Here is a 17,088-nt window from a genome sequence, read left to right as displayed (position 1 = left end):
TTAAATAAATAATTTATCTGCAATTCATTAAATGATGAAACGGGATAATCAAAGCGTACCGTGTAATAAATGAAAGGCAACAGTGGATGCGCGGTCACTCAACACCTCCTCTCTCTTTCTTTAATAGGTCCATGCTCTCTTTTTGCGACCTCCTCCGGTTTTTCGTCAGCGCTCACCCACTCACGGCAGCAGGTTTCCATTGTAAACATTCACGACAGTGTGACGCTCACAGGTCTTCGACGCGCTTTACGGTAGCAGGAGCCACACGTGTTGTGGTGCATGAGGCGGATCGGCAGCGAGTGAAGAGATAAACTACTTACTACTAACTACTGAGACATAACAGCAGCTGGTGAGTACATTGGTACAATTGTACAATTGTGATCGTATTTGTAGAAAGCTTCAGACTTTAGACCTGGTAGTATCTGGCTAAATGTGGAGGTAAAGCGGCCGCCGAGGGTCTGTAGTGAGCCCGTCGCGGTCTGTGGATCATGTGCTCCTGTTAGTAGAGTAATACCGGGATAATGTTACACATCTACATTATAATATCATGTTCTCTGCTGTTTGAACAATACTCTGATGATGTTAACATAAACATTAATCTTATCATCTGGGTATGGTCTGAATGTGAGACTAGTCTGGTCAGATCTTCTGGTTCTAGGTCTCACTTCAGGGCTGCTAGGCCTCACATGTTGAGTATCTTCGTGCTTTAGAACAGCGAGCGCCAACCACCGGTCCGGGCACCCGTTAGAACCGGGCCCTGAAATATTTTCAGAAAGGCTGACCTATTTTATAAAATAGGCTAAACGAGTATTCTTTCCATCAACACAGACAAGAAATTGATCTATGCTGCTTAAGCACTGTAAATGCTTTGCATTACTTTTGTGTAACTTTAAGGCTAAGTGGACTTTTCTTGCGTTTCTCTTATAAATTGTATATCATTGTATTGTTGAAGGGAGGCTGAGACTCAGGGATTCCATTGCTGTTGCTGTGACTACGACAAATCTTGAATAACAGCCACATCCTTTGTTTAGAAAGGATGTCGTTTAAAATTAAGGCATTATCGACGAGTATGCGGTCCTTGGAACAAAAAAAGCGTGCGAAACCCTGCATTAGTACTACTGACGTTAACATAGTGCTCCGAAGTTATTGCAGTGCTCCAAAAGTTATTATATTGCTTCAAAAGTGACCGCAGTGCTAAAAAAAATGCAGCATATTGCTCCTAAAATTGCCATAATGCTCCTCCTGACCTTAACTTCTCCTCTCTTCCTCCAGTACCAGAATGTCGTTCCGAGGAGGCGGCGGTGGCTTTAGCCGAGGAGGTGGAGGCGGATACGGCGGCGGAGGAGGTGGAGGCTACGGGGGTCGGGGTGGAGGTGACCGGGGCGGCAGGGGCTTCGGGGGTCGTGGCGGGGGCTTCCGTGGCGGGAGAGGAGGAGGAGGCGGCGGGTTCAGGCAGCAGGACTACGGACCCCCGGAGTATGTGGTCGGTAAGTCACCGGGGACTCCCCGCAGAACGCCGTCAACAGGAGATGAGTTAGGCTTTAATGTGGTTAGGTCAATGGTCCAAATTAAGAGGAGTAAGAATGTACTTTAATCATCCGCTTTAGGGTAGTTCAGGTGTCCAATAGCTCACAAAGTCAGCGTAGACCACAAAATGGCCAGTCAAAGTCAACCAAATAAGTCAATAAAAAGTGCAGAAAAACACAAACGAGAACACGCAAAAACACACTGGATACAACACAACCTACTGCAAGAGCTGCTAGGACGCGCTGGCACTGAGTGAAGTGAAGCATAAGTCTACATGTGTAACGTTACATTAACGCTGACACTGGTAAACTGCGGTGTTAACTAGTTTGACGTGTGTCCCTGCAGCGGTGGGAGACTTCGTCCATCCCTGTGAGGATGACATCGTGGTGAAGTGCACCACGGAGGAGAACAAGGTTCCCTACTTCAACGCTCCAGTCTACCTGGAGAACAAGGAGCAGATCGGGAAGGTCGACGAGATCTTCGGCCAGTTGCGGGACTTCGTATCCTTTCACCTCTTTATTATTATTATATATTCTATCGTATGATTCATGTCAGTGGGGAGATGAGCCCAATTACAGCCTGGCTGAGGACGTTCCTTAACCCTGTGTCAGTACTTCTCTGTGAAACTCTCGGACAACATGAAGGCGGCTTCCTTTAAGAAGCCCCAGAAGGTGAGAATACATTCCTCCTTTTACCTCCACTACAACTACCAGCAATGGTACTACAGCTGTTGCCTCGACTGCTCCTAATACCAGTAATGGGACCAGTTATAGCTAGTTACAGCTGGTACTTCCGATACGGCTAGTATGGGTTAATGGTACCAGTTGTGGTACTACAACTGGTATCTCCACTCCTCCCAGTAATGGTTCTATAACTGGCAACCCCACTACTCCCAGTAACAGTAATGGTACCAGTTATAGAACCACAAGCTTTTGGCTCTCAAGTTCCCAAAGTGGTGGTCTGGAGTTGTTTTGATGTGTGATGAGCCTCTGGTTCCCGATTGGTCGTTGAGTAACATGTGACCCTGTTTGTTTCCTGTAGTTCTACATCGACCCGATGAAGCTCCTCCCACTGCAGAGGTTCCTACCCCGACCTCCGGGGGAGAAGGGCCCGCCCCGAGGGGGGAGGGGGGGGAGAGGAGGCGGTCGCGGAGGTAAGCACGTTATTAATATTTATAGAAACAATACACCTCCTGGAGACTTGTATGCGTCACGCACATACTTGTGGAAAAAATGTAATACTTTTTAATGCAATGTGTGTTTAACATATTACAGATTTTACAACTGTATGTAAATTCTTTACAATTGTTAAAGCTGTATGTTAACATGTTGTTTGTGGTGTTTGTCAGGTGGCTTCAGAGGTGGTCGTGGAGGAGGAGGTCGTGGAGGAGGTTTCTCGAGAGGAGGTGGAGGAGGTTTCGGACGTGGAGGAGGAGGAGGCTTCAGAGGGAGAGGAGGTGGAGGTGGAGGGCGTGGTTTCAGAGGTTTGTTTTGAAGGACTTTCATCCATTGGCCGGTAGGGCTTTGACTTCGAACTTCGTGATTCGAATATCTAAAAATAAATCAAAATTCGAACGAATATTAGGCAGCCCTTAATATTCGAACCTGTTATGGGCAGGCCAAGAGGGAGAGACGTCGGAGAACCCCACGCAGTCTATTCATAATATTGTATTGACCACGGAAGAGGCAGTGAATGAAGTATTGATTAGACAGCGATTTATTAGAAACATAATAAACCGTTGGAACACGCAAGACCGGTAACCATAGCAACGCCGGTAAACAAACCTTGCAAAGCCCAATCCAGGGCTGAATCCGAATACTCATACTTATAGTATGCATTTTGTAGTACGCCACAAATATAGCGCGTCCGAATGCTCTGTGTGCATTGTGTAGTACGGAAAACGTTTCCGAATACGTACTACCGCCACAGTATACAACGGTAGGTCACTACGTTACCAGTCTACGAGTCTTGTAACGAACGAAGAAGAGATGGCTGACCCGACACTACCAACAGCGGCTTAGAAAGACGTCATAGAAAGCGGCGAAAAACGAGACATTAAAAAGAGTAAAAAAGTAAGTAATTAAGTAAAAAGAGACATTTTTAATTTAATAGCAACTATGACAAGACGGAAAACAGGTAACTTATCAAGGTAATTTTGCTGGCATCTGAGGGGAGACACGTCATCTCCAAACATCCGGTGGAGTTTCGGCGGTGTTCGGAAGCGTTCAGAGGCGTTCTACGCATAGCTGTAGACCGTTCTAGGCGTTCTACACATAGCTGTAGACCGTCAAGTAGTAGACACTGAACATAAATAGTATGTACTAAGTATTCGGATTCAGCCCAGGTACTACTGAAGGCATTTAATGGTCAAAATAATATTAATAAATATTCAAATATATTCAAATATTAATATTAATAAACAAACAAACTTCGAATATGATTTTTGGGCAAAAGTCAAAGCCCTATTGGCCGGTTCTGGTTACTACTAAGGTTAATACAAGCCAAGTTAGCATCCTGTTATATATATATAGCCTGTTATTAGGTAGTGGCCACCTAATAACAGGCTAGGATGCTAACCCTCTGTGTTGTCGGGTGGGATGTTAGGATGCAGTCGCTAGGTAATGGTCTAGATTCTAACCCTGTGATGTTTTGTCAGGTGGGAGGTGAGGATGCGGTTGCTATGTAACGGTCTAAGAATTGAACCCTCTGATGTGTTGTCAGGTGGGAGGTGAGCTGGCGGTCTGGACGCACCGCGACGGGCGGGGTCGGGAGCCGTACCTGGCCCCAGACGGATCTGGACCTCGGTGGACTCTTCTCTACGTTCCTTCCTGCTCTTGGTGGTCTGGTGCTCCGCCAGTACGGACTGGTCTGCTCCCAGCGCTCCACTCATGAACTTGAGACTCAAATGTTTTTTCTGCTCGACCTGAAGACCTGAGGAGAGGCGTTGTTCCGTTCATCTGAGCGGCGGCGACCGAGACGCTGCCTCTGGTTCCTCACGATGACGAGGACGTTTCAGTTAGATTGTGTGTTTTGTCAAGATGTTTTAGAGGATTGTGATGCAAAGTGCGGTTGACTTTTTTTTTTGTTGACTCTTTTAATAAACGTTGCTTTGCATTTTTTTTTATCTTGTGGACGTTTCTTGGACCCTGATTGTGTTGACAAAGGGGATGTAACGTGTATTATGGGCTTGCGTAACGTATGTGTATCAGTGACCGGGCATCTCCACCACTGAGAAGGGGTCTGAACTAATGCTTCAGTGTAAGGTCATATCTACAGTTTTTTTTGTTGGTGAAATGGTGAGGGATTAAAGGATGGGTGGACTTTATTAGTACGGATTATGAAGTATTAAGAGGCTCAAAGTTCCTTGGATGCTGTTGGATTCTCAATCCAATACAAAGCTCTATCGTTTCGGCCGAGGAGATCAGAGTTTAATCTTGAGATTCTGTACATTTGCACCACTGAGGGTCTGAAGAGTTCTACTCCCCGGAAAGAACATCACGAATCGGATACTTCTACTTGATATTCGAGAGGGAGGGCGGTACTGTGATTTACGAGGGTTTACCAATTAAGAGGCGGGACTTCCGATAAACGAAAATACGTGTATTTAAGTCAGATATTCGTTTGTGGAACACCAAGTCCAAAAATGAGATATTTACTATCCTTTATTCTTGCAACGTTATTAGGTTATGTTTCCTCTTTTAGTCCGTTTGCAGGAGTTCAAAGCTCATGACTTTCAACTCCAGTCTAGGGTTAGGGTATATCGGTTTATAATCTCCGGATAAACACTGGAAATTATAAACGCCAAACTTCGTGACCCTCTAACTTCCGGACTTTCTGAAAACGTGACCTACTGTGGCTCTCCTCTGAGCCGCTCCTGATTGGCTCAATGAACCCCATCCCTTCCGGTTCAGCACGCCTCTTTTTCCTTCTCTCTCCGTCCAGCTCAACTTTCTGTCCTGCTGAGTGAAACATGGCAACAGCTGGAAAAGTAAGTGAACGATAATTGAACTGACATCCTGCTGTAGAGTAAAGGATCAATACTATTTTGAGTTTGTTTGAATCTAAACCTAAGATCGAATGAAGCGCAAACGTCATGTGTTCATTGTTGCAATGCACGCATGACGTTTGCTCTACTTGGGTTCCTCTTTTAGCATTGATTGCACACAATAATTTGCTTTAGTTTATATGTTGAACGGTTTGCATTGGTGAAACTGTTTTGTGCAATATGAGTTTGCGGACAAACCGGTCTGGAGTATGCATTTTTGTTTTCCATAATCATGTCAGAAGAGCCAATGCTCGTTCTTATGTAACTCTCTCCGATCCCCACCTCGTGTGGGTCCCCGGACTTTGACCCTGACCCGGACGGTAACCCGGGTTACGCTAAGCGGGGCTGTGTATGGGTTGTGTGTCTGCAGGTGATCAAGTGCAAGGCGGCGGTGGCATGGGAGGCCGGGAAACCCCTGTCCCTTGAGGAGGTGGAGGTGGCGCCCCCTAGAGCCGGCGAAGTGCGCATCAAGGTAAGGGGCTGGGCTCTTCCACAATAACAAAAATATGATGAAAGAAACTGTAATTCATTTCAGTTTCAATTAAATTGTGTTTGTATAACTCTCAATTACAGTTAGAGTCTCAAATTGTTTCACAGGCTGTGTATGCATGACCCCCCCCCCCCTGACCCTAGCCCCTCAGAGTTCAAGAAACTCCCGGTGCAATGGCATGATCATTTTATGAGGTTTTCTAACATAGATATGAGTTCCCCTAGCCTGCCTATGGTCCCCCAGTGGCTAAAACTTGCGAGCTGATTTGGAATGTGGTCTCATATGTCGTCACATAGCATCTACTCTGCCTGGCCTGCCCAGAGAATTTGGCCCGCCAATGAGACATGACCGTGCGAGTGCCGTGTGTGTGTGTGTGTGTGTGTGTGTGTGTGTGTGTGTGTGTGTGTGTGTGTGTGTGTGTGTGTGTGTGTGTGTGTGTGTGTGTGTGTGTGTGTGTGTGTGTGTGTGTGTGTGTGTGTGTGTGTGTGTGTGTGTGTGAATACACACACTGTAACGCAAGTGTTTCTTTTCGGTTCTTTGACGTCTCTTGTATTTCCACAACGAGACTGTAGTGGGGGTTATCTCAGCCATGGTTGAGAAGGAATTGGGGGAAAGGAACTTTGGCTTTGACTCCCTGAAGTACATGAACTGCGACATGCCTGCCGCCGCCGCGAAGCACCACCGCCCGGCAGCGGGCAGCCAGCAGCAGGCAGAGCGCGGTTCAGTCTACTTCAGTTTGATGTGAAAGTGGAAGAACCAGAGACGTCGGAGAACCCGACAAAGTCGTTTGTGATTCATAATATCGTCTGGAGGCGCACACAGCTTTTGGCCGTGATAATATGTATTATATGATATAGATATCTATGTTTTGATATTATTTAGATATAGAGCTCCAGGACTGTGATGCAAGTGTTGTAGACTTCCTTGTTATTGAGATAACCATTCTGCTTTTGGTGTTATGGCGCCTAACACGTCAGACTCTCATCTCTGGTATTTCTACAACGAGACTCGTAGTGGGGGTTATCTCAGCCATGGTGGAGAATGAATTGGGGGAAAGGAACTTAGGCTTTGACTCCCTCAAGAACATGAACCACGACATGGAGGAGAAAGGGATTGTTGGCCGCGAATGTCTCCCGCTTGAGCCCCGCTTATCGCTGCCGAGGGACCACCGCCTCGGCGCTGCAGGAGGCGGAGGTGTCTAAACGCTGCCCGGCAACAATCCCTTTCTCCTCCATGTCGCGGTTCAGTCTACTTCAGATTGGACGTGGAAGAACCAGGAACGTCGGCGAACCCAATGCGGTCGTTTGAGATTCATAATATCGGCTCATGCAGCTTTTGGCCGTGATAATATATTAGGGCTGTCAATCCTCCCCTCAAATCATATTCGAATTTCTAATGCTTCTTATGTTGAATATTCGAATAATATTCAAATATTTAAATGTTTTTTTTTATTTTATTTTTTTATATCATTATATACACCGATACCATCTTATTATTAGGCATACGTCCCGCGTCCACTAGAGGGTGGTCAACCAAATCTGTTATGTAACATTTGCAACAAGTTTTACCAAATCAATAAAAAAATTATATAAATAGGTAAGATATAACGCCAGAAATATTCAAGCAATGATGTTTAATGAAGAAGCTCGGCAACATTCTCGGCAGTGTGGCTTTTTTTTAATTCTGTCGTTTGGAGAACGATATCCTTCATTTCCCAGTCCTTGTTTATGAAATGTGCCGTGACCGTCACATATGAGTCCGTGGCCACTGATGTCCATCCATCTGTGGTTAGGGCGATCGATTGTCCACTAATAATTTCACGGATGTTTTCTTTAGTGGTATCATACAGCTTTACAATTCTGTTGGTAATTGTCCCACGAGAGGGAACGTGTACCGTGGCTCAATCTCGCGGATGAACTCCTTAAGCCCGTAGCCCTGCGAGATGTTAACTGGCCTCATATCTTTGCAGATAAACTCAGTCAGCTTTTTCGTTATTGTCTCTTGCCGCCCAGCTGGCAGACAACGAGATGAGGAGGGAGGCAAAAACGATATTATTCTTGGCTGTTTTGACCGTGGCTCTTCCTCAGCCGCTAACTGTTCTGCGTACTCCGAGTAATGCACTGAATGGAGGTGTGCGCTCATGTTGCTCGTAGTCGAGTGGTACTTTAACGACTTACAGCATAATTTGCAAATTAAGGTTTCTCTGGATGTAATCTTCCCGTTTCTCGATGGAAATCCAAAATTTTTCCAGACAGTGCTTTTTACGTTTTTAGGAGTTATGCTTTCCAGCTCTGTTTCTGCTCGCGAAAAAAAAAAAAAAAAGTTTGAACGTTAGTTGCCGCACTCGAATGTTCTCCTATTTTAAAAATTCGAATTATATTCGAATAGCGAAGTTCGTTTTGACAGCCCTATAATATATATTATATGATATAGATATCTGTGTATGATATTATTTAGACGTAGGGCTCCAGGACTCCCGTGTGTTCTAGAATATTTACAGAACACGGCTAAAGGCTGTGTGTGCCTCGCCTTTGCGATACATCCTCTGTAAACAGAGCGCATGGTACCGTGGCTGCAAGCTGCTCAGGGCCACACCCCCACCCTCCTCATTGAGTGGCTGTAACTGCACCCCGGCTGAATTTTGGGAACGTCTTTGAATACTGTGTTAGTGGCCCACTAATACCTATATTAAAGCATCCATAAAATAGCATCTCATGGCACCTTTAATTAGCGAGGAAGAAATCTAGAGAATGCAGAGTGGGAATCCCTCCTTCAGAGTGGGGGTCCCTCCTTCAGAGTGGAGGTCCCCCCTTCCAGGAGTGTTATAAGTGTTGTCACTCCAGCCTGGTGGTCGCTGTACATTGTTGTCATAGTTTCCCCAATGCTGAGATGGGCGTACGTTGCCGTCAGTTACCCCGACGTTGAGGTAGCTGTGTATTGTCATCATGGTTACCCTAGGTGGTGGCGACGGGCGTGTGTCACACGGACGCCTACACCCTGAGTGGCAACGACCCCGAGGGGGCGTTCCCCGTCATCCTGGGCCACGAGGGGGCGGGGCTAGTGGAGAGCGTCGGCGAGGGCGTCACCAAGTTCAAAGCAGGTCAGCTGACATCCGGCCAATCACCTCAAAACAGTGGTCAGTGTTGTTGTCGTGGTTACTGATGCTGTCGTCATGGTTCCCCTGCCCCCAGGAGACACGGTCATCCCGCTCTATGTTCCCCAGTGCGGGGAATGCAAGTTCTGCAAGAACCCCAAAACCAACCTCTGCCAGAAGATCAGGTGAGACGAGGATCAGCTCTGAACCCGTGTTACACAGTACATGTTCCTCATCAGAACATGAGGAACATGACGCACTGAACACATTTTTTAAGGCGACATTTCAAAGTTCTCGGTTACAAAGTTTTTTTGAGGAGAGACATGCTGATTAAACACATGTTTTCAATCTCAAAAATAATCGTTTGAATAATCGTGATTTCAATGTGGACCAAAATAATCGTGAATATGATTTTTCCCATAATCGAGCAACCCTACTTGCTGTACTAGTAATGTGCCCACTGTATTGTCAGCGTTAACATGTCGTGGACCTCACCTACCTGTCCACCGTGGAGGGTTCTCATCCTGGCCAGAAGAAGGCGTGTTCTTTTATGGCGCATTTCCACTGGAGGGTGCGGTTCGGTTCGCCTCAGTGCGGTGGGGGGGTGGGGGGGGGGGGGGGGGGGGCAGTATTGCCCAGCTCAGTTCCGAGGTCGCGTGTCCACCGCCGAGAGCACCCTTATGGTAGGCCGGATGTCGATCACCGCGGCAGATACCTAAACATCATGACATCATAGCAGCGCAACACAGAGTAGCCTGCTCAATAAAAACAATAGGCCTAAATAAAATAAAAACAAATGTAACCGCAAGCGGTGTCTAACGGGGTTAAGCAAAATGAAAAGTCAAGAACACACTAATGGAAGATATACAAGTATGACAAATAATTATGAAGGAAAGATGTTGATGAAGATGTTCCACTTAATACAATACTGTGCCTCGGCTTTCATGTGAGCTCTAAAGCAGTGGTTTTCAAACTGTGGGGCGCGCCCCCCCTGGGGGGCGCCAGAGTTCTTCAGGGGGGGCGCGACGTGAGAAAAAAATAAATCCGAAGAAAAACCTGAAAGTCGATGATTCAAATCATCAATCGTACTTCAACTGTAGAAGTAACCTAACTAAATCGATTTTCAACCGTTTATCTTCGTGCAAACCATTTAACAAATCTACACACTTCAATAATATCTAAACAGAATTTCGATATCATTTAAAATTTCTTCAGAATCACAGTTTTAGTTTCGTACCGCTTTGTTTTCAGCTGTTTTCATTGAAGACGTCAGCCAATTCTGATACACCTACTTCTAGACATCGTAACTCATTCATTTTTCAACCGTTTACCATCGTTCAAACCATTAAACAAATCTACACACTACACACAACGGAATTTTGATAGCATTTATACTTTTTTCAGAATCACAGTTTTAGTTTCAAACCGGCATCTTTTTCAGTTGCTTATAATAATTTAGGTCACCATAACAACGCCGGTAAACAAACCCCGCCGAATTGTCGAATCTCTGGACTGAAAAAGCAGATCTGATTCGACTCTGAAAATTCAAAGTCGGGGACCCTGAATGAATCTGTGCAAACTGGCAGTTTACACAGATTAAGATGTTCAAATGTATTTAAAAAAGGTTAAATTGCGTTAAGAAATGTGTTTAAAAACGCACAAAGATGTTTTAATGTTTCAGAAATATGTTTAAAATGTTTAAAAAATATGTTTCAAATGTGGGGGGGGGGGTTTTCTCTGAGGGGGGGCTCACTCTCTCACACTTTGAAAACCCCTGCTCTAAAGCAATGGCCGAACGTCATGTTCAGCATGCTATAATCGGGATTCGAACTCTCAACCTAAAGATCCACTGTGCAAGGCATTATCCCATTGAGCCACTGGTAATCCTTACCTGCAGCCTCACATTCACATGGTGAAAATGTCTATTACAACATCCAGAAACCTCCAAGCACACATTTCTCAAGTGAATTAAGGGCTTTCTTAAAAGCATATACCTAAAAAATCTTTGGAATTCTAGGGAAATAAAACCTTTGTAGGCAAGAACACTAACGGAAGAAATATAAATATGACGGTTAGGGTTAGTTAATTATGAAGGAAAAATGGTTAACGAAGAAGTTCCCCTAATGCCATACTGTGTCTTGGCAGTCAGATTCTTGGAAACGACAGAGTAGGAATGTTGATTGCCTGATGAATTTCAGGTACCGTTCACAGTTGTGTTTCTTAAATGAGTGGCATTGACAGAATTTCATGTTCCGCTTGTTCATAATGCTCTAGGATTCAAACTCTCAACCTAGGGATCACCATTACAATGCATGAGGCCTAAAAAAATGTTTTGTTTGGTTCCTGTTTCCGACCGACCCTGTCAATTTATGTGCGACCCAAATTATTTTATGAGCTTTAAATCTTTTTTTTTTTTTTGATGATAACTATAATTACGTTTTGGTACAGCACCTCTTCATTATGTACAAGGATGAGCAAATTTTCTCGTTTTTAAATGAAAACAACCTACCTATCATTCACTGCCGCTGGAAAAAATAAAATAAAAAAATAAAATAAATTCCCTACCTACCCATGACCTCAACTGACAACCAACAGGAACCAAACTTTTTTTTTTTTTAGGCCTTATCCTGTTGAGCCACTGACATTCCTGAACTACATGAAGCCTCATTCACATGGTGAAAATGTCTATTGATAAGCACACAACATCAAGAAAACTGCAGCACACATTTCACAAGATAATTAAGGGCTTTCCTAAAAGAGCATAGGGTCTGAAAATGTGCACTGTTAATGGTATCCACCTAATAATAGCCATATGGTAGTTATACAATAACAAAATGGTCATATAGGCAAAGTGAGTTGAGACTGTGGACGATTGGCTTTTCTATGAAATTTTGGGAAAAGTAAACATTTTTAGAGCAGAAGACCAGGGTGAAAAAGATGCATCTGATTTTAGAGATTAATATGATGAAAGAATTTTGAGTCCAGGTCAATTTGGTAAGGAGAAATAAGGCTAGTTCATATTTTTTTAAATAGCGCCACCTTTGGGTGCAGTACCACCATTTGGGTTAATGGGTAGTGGTGGGTATTGGTATCACCTAATAACAGTCGTATTTTGTTATTGTCGTTTTTTTAGACAATAACAAAATTGTCGTATAAGAAAAATGGGCTAACTGCTCCTACTTTATTGGCCAAGATTTCTCAAATGGACGAAAAATTAAAAGAAATTCTGTAAGATGATTTTTCTGAGGCTTGGTCGAGAGATTTTATGTCGCGATTTTGGTGATTTTTTTTATTTATTTTTGTAGTCTGAATCTTTTTATCATGTTAAGCTTTAATATAAAATTGTGGTTTTTATAAATGCATCTGATGAATTTTGAGTCCAGGTCAATCTGGTGAGGAGAAATAAGCCAATAACAATAGTGCCACCTTTGGGTGCAGTACCACAACTTTGGGTTACTGGTAATGGGGGTTATTGGTAACCATACCTGAAAATTTCAAGAGTTTTCGACTTACGGTATAGTGTGACTTTCACAGAATTTGAGGAAAAAAAGAAACGTAACAGAAACAACCGGGGACCTGTTGCCCCATCAAGCTCCCTCTGCACGTCTTCCTACCCAAGAATGCAGAGGAACGTCTCCACCTCCTTGTTCGCCCAAGTTAAAGTTTTGTGCGACATGTCCATTGTCCAGAATATTACCTTGTGGGTATGCCTACTGTTCGTTTTTATCCCCATGTCATCCGGAAGTGACGATTCTGTCGATCAATCAACGGAGGGCGTTTGTAGCTCGAACTTTCCGGCACCCTTTCAGGCGTCTCAGTATCCCAACGGAGGAGTACTGCGAGACGAGTACGGCTCAGTAAAGCTCAGTCCGGGTCATGCCCACTTTTGGCGGTGGAAACGCGATTCGTGCCGCACCTTTTGCGAACCGAACCGAACTGCACCCTCCGGTGGAAACGCACCATTAGTGGGGAGGAGGTTGTGGGTTCGACCCCCACGGTCCTCAGCCTGCCTGTAGTTCAGCGCCGGGCCACCAGAGGTCACCGTTATGTCGTGTCTCCCACAGAGTGACCCAGGGCCGGGGCCTTATGCCCGACAACACGTCCCGCTTCACCTGCAAGGGGAAGCAGCTGTTCCACTTCATGGGCACCAGCACCTTCTCTGAGTACACGGTGGTGGCGGACATCAGCCTGGCAAAGGTGGACCCCAAGGCCCCACTGGACAAGGTCTGTCTGCTGGGCTGCGGCATCTCCACGGGATACGGGGCGGCGCTCAACACCGCCAAGGTACATCGCACACCACTACACACCTGGGGACACACCCCACTACACACAAGACTACACGCCTGGGGACACACACCACTACCCAGATGACTGAACCCCTGGTGACGCATCACTACACACCTGGCAACACACCACTACACACAAGACTACACACAACACTTCACACAAGACTACACACCTGATCTTCTGACCCCCCCCCTGTCCTACTGTCCCCCTCTTCCCCACCAAGGTGGAGCCGGGGTCCACCTGCGCCGTGTTCGGGCTGGGCGCCGTTGGCCTGGCGGCCATCATGGGCTGTAAGGTTGCCGGGGCAACCAGGATCATCGGCGTGGACATCAACCCGGAGAAGTTCGGGAAGGCGGCGGAGTTCGGCGCCACTGAGTGCCTGAACCCCAAGGACCACGCTCGGCCAGTGCAGGAGGTGCTGGTGGAGATGACCGACGGCGGGGTGGACTACTCCTTCGAGTGCATCGGCAACGTGGAGATCATGGTGAGGACCGCCGGAGCCCCGCCTCCTCACACCGCCGGCCAATAGGAAACCAGCCTCTCTAACCTCTGTGTCTCCCCCTGTCTCTCCCTCTGTCTGTCTCTCCCTCTGTCTGTCTGCCTCTCCCTGTCTGTCTCTCCCTCTGTCTCTCCTTCTGTCTGTCTGTCTGTCTCCCCCTGTCTGTCTGTTTGTCTCTCTCCCTGTCTGTCTGTCTCTCCCTTTGTCTGTCTGTCTCTCCCCCTCTCCCTCCCCCCCTTGTCTCCCTTCCAGAGATCGGCCCTGGAGGCGTGTCATAAGGGCTGGGGGGAGAGCGTGATCATCGGGGTGGCGGGGGCCGGCCAGGAGATCTCCACCCGCCCCTTCCAGCTAGTGACCGGCCGCGTGTGGAAGGGGACCGCCTTCGGAGGTCAGAGGAACCACTCTGGGATCACATCCCCGCTGCTGAGTGTTTCTAACCTGTTTGGGTCGTGTCCCTACAGCTGAAGAAGTGTTTCTAACCTGTTTGGGTCGTGTCCCTACAGCTGAAGTGTTTCTAAGCTGTTTGGGTCGTGTCCCTACAGCTGAAGTGTTTCTAACCTGTTTGGGTCGTGTCCCTACAGCTGAAGAAGTGTTTCTAACCTGTTTGGGTCATGTCCCTACAGAAGTGTTTCTAACCTGTTTGGGTCGTGTCCTACAGCTGAAGGGTCTCTAACCTGTTTGGTTCATGTCCCTACAGAAGTGTTTCTGACCTGTTGGGGTCGTGTCCCTACAGCTGAAGTGTTTCTAAGCTGTTTGGGTCGTGTCCCTACAGCTGAAGTGTTTCTAAGCTGTTTGGGTGGTGTCCCTACAGCTGAAGGGTCTCTAACCTGTTTGGTTCATGTCCCTACAGAAGTGTTTCTGACCTGTTGGGGTCGTGTCCCTACAGCTGAAGTGTTTCTAAGCTGTTTGGGTGGTGCCCCTACAGCTGAAGTGTTTCTAACCTGTTTGGGTCGTGTCCCTTCAGAAGTGTTTCTAACCTGTTTGGGTTGTGTCCTCAGGGTGGAAGAGTGTGGAGAGTGTTCCCAAGCTGGTTGAGGACTACATGAACAAGAAGATGAAGGTGGATGAGTTTGTGACCCACACTCTGCCCTTTGACTCCATCAATGAGGGATTCGACCTCATGCACGCTGGGAAAAGGTAGATGGATATGAATGTCACAACGGTAGTGGCTTCTTTAAGTAAAATTCAGTGGCAGCTCGGGAAAAATACTTTGAGTATAATATTCCTCAGTGTTTCATCCCCATGACGCCATTGTGTATTGTTGAGTGTTATCGTGAGCGATGTTGTGGCGCCACACATACATACTATGTATAGAAGCTTAACTCTATCTCCGACACCGAAGACAAATCCCCTGCTGGCCAGACGGAGCTGCACACATCAACAGACACCGTGGAGTTGGATATAAGTGTCGTAGGAGCTTAACCTTCTCAGACGTGGAAATCAACCGCTTCAGACAGAGCTCAACACATCCACACACACAGTGAAGTTGTCATTTAGGTGTCCGAGAAGCTTTCTAAATTAAGTGTAAAATTGGGTATCCATTAGTAGTCTGTGGATGAGGGGGATTCTTATCATTTGGTTGCGATCTGTGATCTTCCCCTGAGATGCTACTGAGTTCTAAAACCTGACCTTTAGCCCTCTTGAGTGTCACCCTGCTCTACAACAAATGTCTTCTCTCCCTTTTAAGTGTTCATGCCGTTTTTCTTCTGTTCTGTGTCCCTGGCAGTATCCGCTGCGTGCTGACTTTCTGAAGCTCCTCCTCCTCAGACCTCCTGGACCAATTGGCCACATCCCAGTGTTCTCACCGCCAGGCTAGCTCTGTAGCTTCATACTGTGTAGTAGCATCAGCACCAAGCTAGTACCAGCAGCACCATGCTAGCCCTAGTACTATGACCACTATGCTAACACTAGTACTATGCCAACCATGCTAGGTCTGTAGCTTCATACTGTCTGGTAAAATCACCACCATTCTCCTTCACCGCCTGCAATACACCATTGGACTATCAGGAAATGTGAAGAACTGGTTCACCTCGTACCTCACTGACAGAACTGAGCACGTTGCCCTGGGCAAAGCAAAATCACACACCAACAACGTCACCTGCGGTGTCCCCCAGGGCTCGGTGTTGGGCCCCACACTGTTCTCACTGTACATGCTCCCCCTGGGTAGTGTCATTAGCAGGCATGGCTTGTCTTACCACTGCTATGCTGATGATACACAGCTCTACATCAGGACAACCCCCACTTCTTCTGCCCCTCTGCCAACATCCACACTGACCACCTGCCTGGAGGAGATAGAGGCGTGGATGAAGCTCAACTTCCTACAACTTAACAGCCATAAAACGGAAGCCATCCTTATTGGCACGCCACATCAGCTCCGCTCCCCCACCATCACCAATATCACCTTCTCTGGCAAAAACATCCCCCTTTCCACATCCGTCACCAACCTCGGTGTTAAAATGGACCCACAACTTAATTTTGACACCCACATCAAACACCTCTGTAAGACAGCTTTATACCACCTCAGGAACATCGCCAAACTCCGCCAATCACTCACCCTGGCTGATGCAGAGAAGCTCGTCCATGCCTTTGTCTCCTCCAGGTTGGACTACTGCAATGCACTCCTCATTGGGATCCCTGGCAAGAGCATCCAGAGGCTCCAATACATTCAAAACAGTGCTGCCAGGGTCCTGATGAGGGTGCGCAAGCATGACCACATCACCCCCATCCTGAAATCACTGCACTGGCTCCCTGTCTCACTCAGAATTGAGTACAAGGTCTCCCTCCTCACCCACCAGTGCCTTCACGGACTTGCCCCCCTCTACCTTCAGGAACTCCTCACCCCCCCGACAAACTCACGTACACTCCGTTCAGGATCCACTCACACCCTCCAAACCCGACATACAAAGCTGTGCACCATGGGTGATCGGGCCTTTTCTGCTGCTGCCCCTAGACTATGGAACGCCCTCCCTGACCACCTGAGGGCTCCACAGACTACAGCTCTTTTTAAACGGAACCTCAAAACCCATCTCTTTAAAAGAGCATTTAGCTAAACTTTCTTTGAGGTTCCCCCTTTTTAATAGTTTTTTTGGTATTTTTTTCTCTGAAGCACTTTGAGATTCTTGAATATAAAGTGCATTATAAATACA

At 46.5% G+C, this 17,088-nt stretch overlaps 2 protein-coding genes across 2 annotated transcripts; both read left to right on the top strand.

Annotated features, from left to right (window-relative positions):
• The first annotated feature begins 220 nt into the window (after window positions 1-220).
• Window positions 221-5,339, top strand: gar1 (GAR1 homolog, ribonucleoprotein). The gene is made up of 7 exons (XM_056599962.1): window positions 221-349; window positions 1,273-1,487; window positions 1,873-2,027; window positions 2,139-2,198; window positions 2,569-2,680; window positions 2,876-3,010; window positions 4,249-5,339. Exons 2-7 carry the CDS (start codon window positions 1,280-1,282, stop codon window positions 4,257-4,259), a joined length of 681 nt encoding a protein of 226 aa, XP_056455937.1. The 5' UTR covers window positions 221-349; window positions 1,273-1,279; the 3' UTR covers window positions 4,260-5,339.
• A 72-nt stretch (window positions 5,340-5,411) lies between these two features.
• LOC130390167 (alcohol dehydrogenase class-3 chain H) lies at window positions 5,412-15,910 on the top strand. Its single transcript, XM_056599945.1, has 9 exons — window positions 5,412-5,515; window positions 5,943-6,044; window positions 9,021-9,162; window positions 9,254-9,341; window positions 13,221-13,440; window positions 13,667-13,927; window positions 14,195-14,330; window positions 14,941-15,079; window positions 15,669-15,910. Exons 1-9 carry the CDS (start codon window positions 5,498-5,500, stop codon window positions 15,691-15,693), a joined length of 1,131 nt encoding a protein of 376 aa, XP_056455920.1. The 5' UTR covers window positions 5,412-5,497; the 3' UTR covers window positions 15,694-15,910.
• Window positions 15,911-17,088: the final 1,178 nt, after the last annotated feature.

The sequence above is a fragment of the Gadus chalcogrammus genome, chromosome 10 (genome assembly GCF_026213295.1).
Source record: "Gadus chalcogrammus isolate NIFS_2021 chromosome 10, NIFS_Gcha_1.0, whole genome shotgun sequence".
NCBI classification, from domain to species: Eukaryota; Metazoa; Chordata; class Actinopteri; order Gadiformes; family Gadidae; genus Gadus; species Gadus chalcogrammus.
This window is presented reverse-complemented; position numbering and strand designations above follow the sequence as displayed.

Coding starts and splice junctions, on each gene's coding strand:
- gar1 (XM_056599962.1), top strand. CDS start 1,280: ATGTCGTTCCGAGGAGGCGGCGGTGGCTTTAGCCGAGGAGGTGGAGGC. Junction 2,028..2,138: donor TCGGCCAGTTGCGGGACTTC/GTATCCTTTCAC, acceptor ACCCTGTGTCAG/TACTTCTCTGTGAAACTCTC. Junction 2,199..2,568: donor CCTTTAAGAAGCCCCAGAAG/GTGAGAATACAT, acceptor TGTTTCCTGTAG/TTCTACATCGACCCGATGAA.
- LOC130390167 (XM_056599945.1), top strand. Junction 13,928..14,194: donor TCGGCAACGTGGAGATCATG/GTGAGGACCGCC, acceptor TCTCCCTTCCAG/AGATCGGCCCTGGAGGCGTG. Junction 14,331..14,940: donor GAAGGGGACCGCCTTCGGAG/GTCAGAGGAACC, acceptor TTGTGTCCTCAG/GGTGGAAGAGTGTGGAGAGT.